This window comes from Petaurus breviceps, unplaced genomic scaffold, assembly GCF_028583685.1.
Source record: "Petaurus breviceps papuanus isolate PSGF00001 unplaced genomic scaffold, PetGlider_PUasm1.0 90881, whole genome shotgun sequence".
Lineage (NCBI taxonomy): Eukaryota > Metazoa > Chordata > Mammalia > Diprotodontia > Petauridae > Petaurus > Petaurus breviceps.
The window spans coordinates 15466761-15479554 of NW_027187369.1; the positions used below are offsets into that span (position 1 = coordinate 15466761).

At 46.7% G+C, this 12794-nt stretch overlaps 1 protein-coding gene across 1 annotated transcript; it reads left to right on the forward strand.

Moving 5' to 3' along the window:
- The first annotated feature begins 4968 nt into the window (after positions 1-4968).
- Positions 4969-12431, forward strand: LOC138150712 (uncharacterized). The gene is made up of 2 exons (XM_069074167.1): positions 4969-5220; positions 10615-12431. The coding sequence occupies exons 1-2, from the start codon at positions 5217-5219 to the stop codon at positions 12357-12359; spliced, it is 1749 nt and encodes a 582-aa protein (XP_068930268.1). The 5' UTR covers positions 4969-5216; the 3' UTR covers positions 12360-12431.
- Positions 12432-12794: the final 363 nt, after the last annotated feature.

A 12794-nucleotide genomic window follows, 5' to 3' on the forward strand; every position in this document is an offset into this window, starting at 1 on the left:
CTTGTAATGGGAATGCAAATTTAGAAGATCTTCCCTGCCCCTAGGCTAAAGTGCACCTGAAGCCTGCAGTGGGAGGCTTGTTTTTCAGTAGATACTTTTTGATTGGCCAGTGAGTCAATAAGGTTGTTACATTCTCTGAGCCAGGAGAAGGCTATATAAGCCCTGATGTGAGGCTGTTTTGGGGGCTCACTTTGAGAAGTGTTCTGTGATTTGATCTGTATTCTGGGAAGCCGTTGTCCAGGGCGCCCCCCCCCGCTTTGAAAAACCCAGATGTGGAAACCCAGATGTTGACTGGGTATGGATGTAATGGTTGGACAGTTTGGAAATCTGTCTACTTGATCTGTTTCTCTCTTGATAATTCTGCCTGTATACTTTGAAGTTCGGGGTGCTGACCTTTTCTCCTGAACAAGGTAAACGATATATGTCTGACTGATTAAAGTAAACTTGTTAACCCATTTTGAGTTGCTTTCCTTTAACAAAGCAGATCCAAGAACCTGTGGTAGTGGGAAACCCTGAGGACGCTTGGGGTGCTTGCTGCTACATGGCTGTGTGATCCTGGGCAAGTTCTCTCACTGGGCAGTGCCCTGGGGAACTTCCTTCCCCACCCCCACCCCCCAGTTAAATGTGAGGGGAACTTCTAAGGCAGAAATTCTTTTTAAAAATAATTAATCGGGGCAGCTAGGTGGCACAGTGAATAGAGCACCGGCCCTGGAGTCAGGAGGACCTGAGTTCAAATATGGCCTCAGACACTTAACACTTACTAGCCATGTGACCTTGGGCAAATCATTTAACCCAAATTGCCCTACCTTCCTCCTTCCAAAAAAAAAAGCAAAAAGAAAATTTAGGAAAAAATAATGAATTAATTTTTAGTTTTTGACATTTACATTCTAAAATTTCCTCCTCCCCCCACCCTCCCAAGATGACATGCAATCCAATATAGGCTGTGCATATACAATCATATTAAACATATTTCCACATTAGTCATGTTGTGAAAGAAGAATCAAAACAAAAGGGAAAGACATGAGAAAAAAAAAACAAAAAACATTGAAAGAAAGAGAAAATAGTATGTTTTGATCTGCATTCAGACTCTATAGTTCTTTCTCTGGATGTGGATTGCATTTTCCATCATGAGTCTTTTGGAATTGTCTTAGATCACTGTATTTCTCAGAAGAGCTAAGTCTAACAAAGTCAGTCATTGCACAGTATTGTTACTGTGTACAGTGTTCTCCTGGTTCTGCTCACTTCACTCAATATCAGTTCATGCAAGTCTTTCCAGGTTTTTCTGAAGTCTGCCTGCTCACCATTTCTTATGGAATAATAGTATTCCATTACGTTCATATATCACAACTTGTTCAACCATTCCCTAATTGATGGATATCCCCTCAGTTTCCAATTCTTTGCCACCACAAAAAGAGCTTCTATAAATATTTTTGTACATGTGGGTCATTTCCTTTTTTATCATCTCTTTGGGATACAGAGCTAGTAGTAGTATCTACTAGTAGTAGATCAAAGTGGTATCTACTAGTAGTAGATCAAAGGGTATGCACAGTTTTATAGCCCTTTGGGCATAGTTTCAAATTGTTCTCCAGAATAGTTGGATCAGTTCACAACTCCACCAACAATGCATTAGTGTCCCAATTTTCCCATATCTCTATCTCCAACATTTATCATTTTCTTGTTTTGTCATGTTAGTCAATCTGATAGGTGTGATGTGGTACTTTCAAGTTGTTTAAATTTGCATTTCTCTAATCAATAGTGATTTAGAGCATTTTTTTTTCCTATGACTATAGATCGCTTTAATTTCTTCATCTGAAAACTTAAGGCAGGAATTCTTAACCTGAGGTTTGGGAACATTTTTTTAAAATCCGGATATATATAATTGCTTTCCTTTGTAACTCTATATATTTTATTTTATGCATTTTAGATCGTTATTCTGGGGCGGCTAGGTGGTGCAGTGAACAGAGCACCAACCCTGGAGTCAGGAGGACCTAAGCCTCCATCTCTTAATTCGCACTTACTATCTATGTGACCTTGGGCAAGTCACTTATCCCCAATTGCCCTGCCTTCCCCCCTCCAAAAAGAAAAAAATTTTTTAATCATTATTCTGAGAAGAGGTCCCTAGGCTTCACCAGACTGCCAAAAGGGTCTGGGGCACAAAAAAAAATTGAGGAAACCCTCTGCTAAGAATTTTAGTTATAAAGAAGATGCTGATCTGCATCAGTAAAGGAAACTCTTCACCTCTGAGTTTTCTTTAGCTATAAAATCATAGGTCCAGTTCCAAATATTGCAAATGAGGTCAAAGGGGAAGATCTTAGACTGGGAGTTCCTGGAGAAGAGGGGGCAGGAGGAGGAGGTCTTCTGCCTTTCTATCTTTCTGCTTAGCAGAGTACCTGGCACATAGTAGGTGCTTAATAAAAGTTTATTGACTGAATGACTTACTGAGTTGAAAGGTACAATGGAGGCCAATTAGTCCATCCTCCTCATTTTACAGATGATGAAACTGAGGCACTGGGAGGTTAAGTAATTGGTCTAAAGTCATACAGCTAATAAGTATCTTAGGCAGGATTTAACCTTGGTCCTCTGATTCCAGAGCTGCTTCTTTGTCTATAAAATAAAGTTAAATAATACTCTGCCAACCTTTTAAAAATCCATACTCTTCAGAAGCAAAATTGAGCTGGTAAAAATCATGAAATGTTAGATTTGGGAGACAACTTTGAGATAATTTAGTTCAACCACCTTGTTTCATAAAGGAAGGAACAGAGGTCCAAATAGATGTCACTTGCCCATGATCATACAACTAGCAAGTGGCAGAGGACAGAAATCAAGCCCAGCTTACCTGCCTAAGCTTCATGGTTCCTTCTATTATACCGTGATACCTAGAGAAAGAGATTATCTAGGTTAACTCAGTAAAATCTCTATCATCTCTAATTCATTTGATAATATAAAAGCTTAATACAACCTATAAAATATAGCTTCCTATTGCAGTTCTAATTTGAGATATTCAAATGATACATTATCTAAGAATTTGATCATTATATTTTCAGAAATTTCTATGATAGGCATTGATTGCCTCTTTTAGAATGGTATTATAGTGCTCGGTAATGACAAACACTGTGTATTACCATCATGTGGATAAAGAATAAAGATTAGGGTGAAAAGCTATTTTGTGTAATAGCCATTTGCCAGTTCAGAGCTGTTGAATGATGCTTGGAAGACTAAGATGAATTATAATGGTCCATTTTTCATTAGGCAGATGTTCCATCTTATTGTGGAAGATTCTTTTTTATCTAAAAAGAAGTTCTGTCATTAAAATACAGAATTTTTAAAAGTATAGATTAATATACTATATCATTAAGCCAATTGATTTGCTAAAGAGAACAATTAATGTCTCAAAACCATTAACATTTTTGGTTTACTACAAAAGCTTTTCATATTTTGTACAGTAGCAACTAAAAATATATGCAAAAAAAATCTTCTTTTGGAATAATACTGCTTTCCTGGCCTTTGAATAGGACTTTGAAAAAAAAATAACAGAGTGGAACTCCCTTATAACATATCTAATCATTACATGACTTCTTGTATACTAAAGGACAAGTAATGTCCCTTAAAACATAACTGTATAATGACAAAGCCAGATCTAGTACCGCTAGCCTATATCATTTCTCCTCCTAGCACTGATGTAAGAAAGAGTCAGTGACTGGCTAAGACTGAAAAAACTTCAAAATTCTTCTATGATTATGTTCAACCCTTTTTTGGACAGTGGTTCAAGAAATAAGCCATATATTCATAAAAATGGAATATCAGAGTTGGAAGGCACTTTAGAGACATAGTCCAACTACCCATTGAGTATCACCCCTTAGAAGCTTGTCAAGATGCCATTCAGCCTCTGCTTAAATATTTCCTGTGATGACATATTCACTTTTAGAAAACACCTGTCATTGTTAGAAAGACTTTCCTTATTTTTCAACTGAAATCCCTCTCTCTTTATGGAGAAGTTTTTTCTCCTCATTAGAGACATACAGTATTGTAATCTTTCTTCTACGTGATAGAACTTGTAGATTTTTGAAAAAAAAAAAGCCAATATTATTCCTTCCAAGTTTTCTCTTGCCTAATGTCATCTTGCTAGTTAGTGACAGACACTGGATTAGACCTCAGCTTCCTTTCCTTTAGTGGTTCTGCTGAATAGGGGTCTGCTATAGCAAAGTTGACAATATCTGAGATATTGTTGAATTCTCTGATTCTATCCAAAATACTGAAGATAAGTGAGGTTTTCTTTTTTTTTAAGCAATTGGAGTTAACTTGATAAAGGTTACATGGCCAGTTATTTCTGGGTGTGGTGCTAAGTATCTGAGCCCAGATTTGATCCCCAGGTCATCCCGACTCTGGGGCTGGTGCTCTTACTCACTGTGCCACCTGGCTGCCCCAGAAGTTTTCTTTTAGAAAAAAATAAATAATCACAGTAGCAGTTTTGACATACTGGTTCCTTTTTAAAGTAGTATCTTATTTTTTTCCCAATTGTATCTAAAGACAATTTTTTAGCACTCATTTTGACAAGATTTTGAATTCTACATTTTTCTCCCTCCTTCCCTACCCTCTTCCTAAAACAGTAAGCAATTTGATATAGGCTATATATGTGCAAGCATGTAAAACATATTTCCATATTAGTCACAGCTGTGAAAGAAGAAACAGACCAAAAGGGAAAAAACATGAAAAAATAAAGTAAGTGAAAAAGTATGGTTCGATCTGTATTCAGAGTCCACGACTTCTTTCTCTGGATGGGAATAGCATTTTCCATCATGACATACTGATTCTAAGTTCATGTTCCTGGAGTCATACTGAGATTATATGTATTGGTTATTATACACAAGCTTAGGCACCGAGAGGGATTCTTTGTTTTGTTTTGTTTTGTTTTTTGGTAAGCAATTGATGGGGGAGGGGGAGGGGTTTATGGGCGGTGCCATGGTTGCTTTGAATGAATATGTATAAGCTTGATGGGGTGATCTCCATATAAGGCCATGGGGTGATCACCATATAAGGCCATGAATGTAAGACTGCGATGTGATTGGCTCGGATTCGCTATATATTTTCTCGTGTGAGAGGGCTCTCTCTCTCTCTCCGCCATGTAACTGTTGAAGAATAAACCACCCCGCTTCACTCCTCCGCCTTCTGTCTGGTGTTTTTCCCCGTGAGGGGCCGGTGACGACCGAAGACCCGGGATGGGTAAGTAAGAGGGCCGTAGGGCTAGTCGTCTAGATCTGTTGTAAGGGTAAACGCCCGCAACAGATTTTGGCGCCCAACGTGGGGCTGACCCTTCGGGACGACTAGCTGGCGGACGGCCTGCTGGACGCAGCTGGTCTGCTCCAGTCGCCAGGCAGCCTCGAGGCCATTGTAGCCTCGGGAAGAGGACAGGATGGGAACAGGGCATAGTATCCCTGTATTTAGGTCGGAGGAGAAGGGGGTGATAGCGGCGCAACTTTATAAGCTCTGCGCCCAAAGGGGGGCAAAAATCCCCATTAAGACCTGTAGGGAGTTTATAGATAAGATCTGGGACATATGCCCTTGGGTCAGGCATGTCGGCGTACAGGCCGATAGATGGAGAGTTGTGGGACAGCAGATGGCAGCTTTTGAGAATGGCTGCCCTGGTTCGCTGACACCCACTGATTTTTCGGTCTTTAAGATAGTGGACGCGGCATTGAATCCTTCCCCGATTGCCGCTTCCCGGTCCTTGGACACACAGGTAGGCTCCTCATTAGCCGGGTCAGATTCAGAGTTAGAAAAAGGGAAGAATAAGGAATTGAAGGACCCAGGGGGCTTCGGTCAATATCCGTGGGAGGACTTAAGAGCTGTGGTAATGAATCAGGCGGCGGATAGTTCCGCTAGCAGTTCAGAAGGGGAAGATGAAGGTAAAAGGAGTGGGCGCCAAGATGGCGCCCAGGGATCTAGGGAGAGAAGAAGGACCCGGAAGGGCACTCCCTCACGTAGGGAGAGGAGGGGGAGACGGGAGAACAAAGGGGAAATGGATGCAGGGGGCGTGCTCCCCACTTCCGCGCCCTTTACCTCCGCCTTGCCACCAAGCACCTCCTGTTTGCCAGGCAATTACTGTCCTGCCCCGTCTTTCGCTGCTAGTTCCGCATATGTCGCCCCTCCCTGCCCTCCGCCCCCGCCTCCTCATTATGAGAAAAGGCGAGAGGAGAATATTTGTGAGGGAGAGGGGTTAATAAGGCGGAGCCTCCGTGTGGCGGCGGAGGCGGGCGTGGAGGTGGACTTCGCCTCTTGGGATGTCTATCCCATTTTGACTGATCCCCTTACGGGTCAGCGTACTCATTCTCCCATCCCATATAAGACACTGAAAGAGTTCAAAGAGGCGGTGACTAAGTATGGCCCTTCTTCACCTTATGTTAGGAGGCTACTTATGAACCTAGTGACCGCTCACCCCTGGACCCCGAGGGATTTTGACGAGCTAGCTATGTCCTGTCTAGACCCTGCTATGCATCTTGCCTTCCAGGCACAAGTGAAGAGGGAGGCCTGGCATTTGGCCCGACTTAGACCCGGCAGGGCCCCTCAAGACACTGAGCACTTAATTTGTGGCACTGGCCATTTTTCCAACCCGGCCGTGCAGGCAGCCTATGGGCAGTTAGAATTAGATGATGTCAAGGCCGCACACATAGCGGCCTGGGAGAAGGTTTCTGCCAAGGGTATGACAGGGGGCCCTAAATTAGTTGGCCTGAAACAAAGACCTGATCAGACCCCCCTTTCCTTTGTTAACCAAGTTCAGGATTCGGTCCATAGGACCCTAGGTAGCGGCCCTGGAATGGACATACTCATTAAGCAATTGGTTAAGGAAGGCTTGCGTTCCAGGGAGGCAGCTGCGGTGGCATCCTTGCCAACGGAGGCCCCCTTGGAGGACGTCATAGACAAGTTAATGGACCTGCCCCCGGAAAATCCGATTGCACAGTTGGTTTGCACTGCCCAGGATAGGGACCGCCAGCTTGTACAGGCGCTGGAAAAATTGACAGTCTCGAATACAGAGAGGGAACAGAGCCTCTTGGTGGCTATACAACAACTCAGCTCGTCAGCCCAGAAAGGTCCCGGCAAGCAGGCTTGTTTTCAATGTGGTCAATACGGCCATTATAAGGCCCAGTGCAAAGCCACCTCCAGGGGAACACCTCCTAAATGTTTTAACTGTGGACGCCTTGGCCACATAGCGCGGTTTTGTCGCGCCAAGAATAAACAGGGCAGCGAACAAGCCCCTTTGGAGACCGGGGTCTCCCCCGGATCTCAACCGCAGGGAAACGGCGGGTGGAGGGGCCCAGCCACAGGGCCCCTCCCCCATCCTCGTTAAGCGGCAATTATCCTCAGTTTGTAAGAGTCAGGGCCTCTCCTGGAAAACAACCCTCCATCTTTACACTTCCCCCTGGAGAGGCGATAACAGTCCCTGCCCATTTGCCTTTCCACCCAGCTGTAGTGACCGGCCTAGAAGGCTCTCCTGACTTTGAGGTCCCCACCCAAGTAGCAGAGGATGTGGAGGCAGTGTTGACCCTGTTTAATCCACACTGCGCCCCCGTCTCCATACGGGCTGATCAGATCATTGCTAAGGCGTTTCCCTTCAGCCCCTCATCCCAGCATCCTTGCCAATTGAATTGGGCTCGTTCCATCACTTTGAACCGTCCCACTTTGATTATTCATGTTGAGAATTATCCGATCTTAGGGATCATTGATACAGGGGCTGATTGTTCAGTCATTAATTTGGATCAGTGGAGGAAAGAATGGCCTTTGATGGTTGCATCCACGCCGGTCCAGGGAGTGGGGGGGAACAAGAGAGCTCAGAGATCGGCTCGTGCCCTCTCGTGGTCGGTGGATGATAATGCAGGCAGGTTCACTCCTTTGTGTCTCCCCGAGCTGCCTTATGCTCTGTGGGGGCGGGATGTCCTTGCGCAAATGCAACTCTCCTTAGTAACCCCGGACTGCTTACCGGGAAATGGATAGGGACCACTCTCGATTTGAGCTTCGCCCCGAAACTGACCTGGACGAATAACCGCCCGGTCTGGGTTGAACAGTGGCCCCTTAAAGCCGAGAAGCTCACTGCTTTACAAAAAATTGTTGGCTCCCTTTTGCGGAATGATAGGATTGAACCCTCCTTTAGCCCATATAATTCCCCAGTTTTTGTCATTAAGAAGAAATCGGGAAAATGGAGGATGCTCGTAGACCTCAGAGCTATAAATGCCTGTTTGCTCCCGATAGGCTCATTACAGCCTGGCTTGCCTATGCCCGTAGCTATCCCCCAAAATTGGCATATCGCAGTCATTGATATCCAGGACTGCTTTTACAGCATTCCCCTGCACCCTGGGGACAGGGAGAAGTTTGCCTTTTCTGTACCCTCTATAAATTTCCAAGCTCCCTCTAAGAGGTTTCAGTTTAAGGTTCTGCCCCAAGGAATGGCTAATAGCCCTACCCTCTGCCAGTTCTATGTCGCCCAGATCTTGGAGCCAATTAGGGATCAATACAAAGAGTTCATAATTATCCACTACATGGATGATATTCTTGTTGCTGGCTCCACAGCTGGAGAGGTACAGGAATGCCTTTCCTTCATGATGCAGACATTGGTTCAACAGAATTTTGTTATAGCTCCCGAGAAGGTACAGAGGCACCCCCCCTATGAGTATTTGGGACACAGGATTACCGCTAGTGCTGTTCAAAGGACCTTGCCTCCTATCAAATTGAGTGCTTATAAGACCTTGAATGACTTCCAGAGGCTGGTCGGCGCCTTCCAATGGATTAGAGCCACAGCCCCCTTGCCTGCCAGTGTGATGCAACCTTTGTATGAGCTGCTCCGAGGAGACTCTTCGCTGAGTTCCCCTAGGAGTTGGACCCCAGAGGCGGTTCAGGCAGTCGAGGAGGTTCTGAAGAGGGCCCAGACCACCTTGACTCGTTACATTCCCGGCTCTCCAGTTTATTTCCAAGTGCTGAGTGACAGCGGCCCACAGTGGGGCTGCCTGTTCCAAAAGCAGGGATGTCTAGAGTGGTTGTACCCAAAGGTGAGCAAGACGTCCCTGGTGGATAAATGGGAGGCTTATTGCCTTTTTGCCCTTCAGGCTTTACATCGTTGTCGTTGCCTGTTTGGGTGCGACTTTGCCTTGAATTGCTCCATTTCCCCAGAGCTTGCCATGACTTTAGCCCAGGAGTCCCTGTCCTGGGAGACTCTTCTGACTTCGGTGAGGACTTGTAGGGTCTCTCGCCCTGCTTTGCTCCGTATGTTTGCCTCTTTGGAGCTGAGACCCCCTATACCAGTGGTGTCTGGCGTGCCCGTGCAGGGCCCTAATGTTTTTACTGATGCAACAAAGGACCGCCGCGCAGTAGTTCATGATCCGAGTGTTCCCCACACCTGGCTTTTCAATACTCCATACACATCCACCCAAAAGAATGAGCTGTTTGCTGTGCAACAAGCCCTTCGGCTATATGCTGATGTTCCTTTTAATTTGATTACAGACAGCCAATATTGCACCCTCATGCTGCCCCGCCTCCCTTCCGCGTATATTTCTCCGCGCACTGCGGTCTTGAGGCTCCTTCAAGAGGTTCAGGAGCTTCTTCATCTTAGGCGCCACCCTCTTTATGTGCTGCATGTTCGGTCGCACATTACTGCTGTGGGTCCCATTTACTCTGGGAACGCACAAGCGGACCAGGCCCTCCACGCAGTTAGCCTTTCCCCACCTCCACCCCCGAAAGATTCCCCTGCACAGTTGGCACATGCTAAGTTCCATATCTCAGCTCGGTCTCTTAGGGCTCTTTATGGTGTGCCGAAGAGCGAGGCCAGACTTATTGTCCGGTCATGTATTGTGTGTGCCCCCTTTCGCCCTCGCATTAAGGAGGACGCATTTAACCCCCGAGGTACTGCCCCCAATGAGCTTTGGCAAATGGATGTTACACATCTTGGCTCTAAGTTTATCCATGTTTGTGTTGATACCTTCTCATCTTTTGTCTTTGCTTCCCTGCAGCCCCGTGAGTCGACCAGAGCTGTTATTGCCCATCTCTATGAAATGATTTCTATCCTAGGAGTGCCATTAGCCTTAAAGACTGATAATGGCCCGGCATATACTTCCAAGGCTTTTGCCTTGTTCTGTACTGAATTTTCTATTCAACATGCTACAGGCCTCCCCTACAACCCTACCGGGCAAGCCCTTGTTGAACGGGCAAACCGTACACTTAAGACCGTCCTGTTTAAACAAAAAGGGGGAATATGCAGGTCGGTCACTCGTCAAGAGTTGGCCCAGGTTGTCTTTACCTTAAATTTCCTGCAAGTTAGAGATGACGGCACCACTGCCGCCATGAGGTTCTGGAGCACCTCCGGTGAGAACACCACCTCTTCTCCATTGACCCTCCCCGCACCTAGTCGGGCACTGCCCGGTTCCAGGGTAATGTGGCAGGATAAGGGGGGCCAATGGCACGGCCCTGTAAAAGTGGTTGGAAGAAGGCCCGGCCACCTTTCCTTTTTTCCAAATAATGACCCAACAGCGGTACAGCAATGGGTGCCCCTTCACAAAGTTAGGGATCTTGATTAAGGCACCACCCCCGACAGGTTGGGGGGTGAGGAGAATTCTTGTTCTTCTTGTCTTTCAGATTGTCGACTCACCCTCCTCATCTTGGGTCTCCTTGCTGAGAATGCCGTGACGGAATTACGCTGGGGACTGCTTTCCACCTTCCCGAGACCCATGCCTGTGACTTCTTCGGCACAAGTTTTTCCTCGTTTATTTACAGTTAACAACACCCTTAAGCTCCCTGTTCTGCACCTCAACAACGACACTAGGCCGGTGGAAAGTAACAGGACAATATCACTTAATGGGACGTTATGTTTTCAAATCACACCCACAGTCGATCCGGAACTGTCACCATGTGTCGGGCTGTTTCCTCAAGAGGCTGTGTGGTCTGACCGCCTCAACTTTACAAGCAAGAAGGTGAACGGCTCCTTATTGAGAGGACTTTGGCCGGCCCGCACAATGATTAGAGCGAAGGATAACAGTGGTCTCCTTTGTGGAGAGGGAGGAGGGGAGTGGCGGCCCCAGCCCAGCGCCCAGCCTCGCTGTCGGCCCTCCCGCCACAAGGATTTTTGGCCCTGGACGGAGTGCCAGTCACCCGCAGCTGTCCCTGTGCACCCGTTTTTTACCTTTTCCCCTCCCATCCCTTCTGGTAATGTTACTGCGGGTGTGGCAACCAACTGGACTTGCCAAGATGCTAAACCTCTTATGTCCACTGTTACCTCCGATATAAACTCGCGTTATCTTCATTATGAAGAACCTGGGGTCACTGCAAACCCTTTTGATTTGTGGTTGCTCTGTGGGGAGGGGGGCGCTTGTTTGGATTTGCGCCCCATGGCCATGCTGTTGGGCGGGGTCATGGGGTGGGGAAATGGTACATGGACAGAACTGGACCCCTTCGATTTTAATATGTCAAGGCCAGTCAAGCACGTACAGATACCACCCACACCTGTCTGTGTTTGGCAACCCTTTCTGTTTTTGGTTTCCAATCGGACAGGACACAATGAGTCTCTTCTCCAATGTAAGAATGACTGCTTTTATTCTTCCTGCTGGAATGCTCAAGCGTTCCCATTGGCAGTTGTCCTCCGCCTTCTACGGTGGGTTCCCTGGCCACTTAACATTACCAACTCTGCTTTGCAGTTAAGGCCCAAAAGAGACTTCGGCATTTCTGCTGCCATTATTGCCGCCATTGCTGTTGCTGCCGCTGCGGCTACTGCAGCAGCCGCCAGTTTGGCTTATGCTGTGCCGACTGCGACGGCGGTTGCCAATCTGAGCGCCTCCGTTACCATGGCCTTGACAGCCCAAGAGGGAATAAATGGGCATCTGTATACCGGAATGATGCTTCTGAATCAGAGGGTGGACATGATTCAGGAGGAGGTTGATGTCCTCTGGGAGGTAGCCCAAGTTGGGTGTACTCTGCGTATGCCTGGTTTATGTGTTACTCCCATTTTGTATGAGAACTTTACTAGAGCAGCTAACCTGTCCCGTCAACTTTCCGCTCTCCTCCTAGGCAATTGGTCCGCCAAATACGAACAACAGATAAGACAATTAAGACTGGCTATTGCATCGGTGAATTCCACCTCTGTCGACCCTGCCGTTCTTTCCGGACTGTCTAGGTGGCTGCATGATGTTACAACCTGGTTTTCACAGTGGGGAGGCTTAACCTCCTCCACCGTGGTGTTTGTTCTTGTAATTATTTTGCTTTTGTATTGTGTTTGCAAGCTACGGCGCCGTCAGGATGGCTACATGCTTCTGACCCAACAGGCCCTTTTTACCCTCCAAGAGGGGGGAGATCCTCAGGTATGGTTCCAGGCCATGGAGGACGTGTGACACCTGGGGTAAGACGGGGGTGACTCCATGACGGGCAACTCCTCCCTCCTCGGCCGCCTAAGACAGGACCCAGGGTGTTGGTGTCCTACGACGGGTAAGGTTCGAGTGAATCAGAGGTGACCTAAGCCAGAGGCCCCCGCACCGCACGTCAGAGTCCTTGGGACAGGACCCCTGAGTGGTAATGGGATTTTTCCGTGGTCTTTCGGGCAAGAAGCATGGTCACCTGTGTCGCCTGTAGCAAGAAGCTTAGCAGCCTGTACTGCAAATTCTTTTGGCATATAGGATTTTCGTTTGCTTTAAAGAAAAAGGGGGAGTTGATGGGGGAGGGGGAGGGGTTTATGGGCGGTGCCATGGTTGCTTTGAATGAATATGTATAAGCTTGATGGGGTGATCTCCATATAAGGCCATGGGGTGATCACCATATAAGGCCATAAA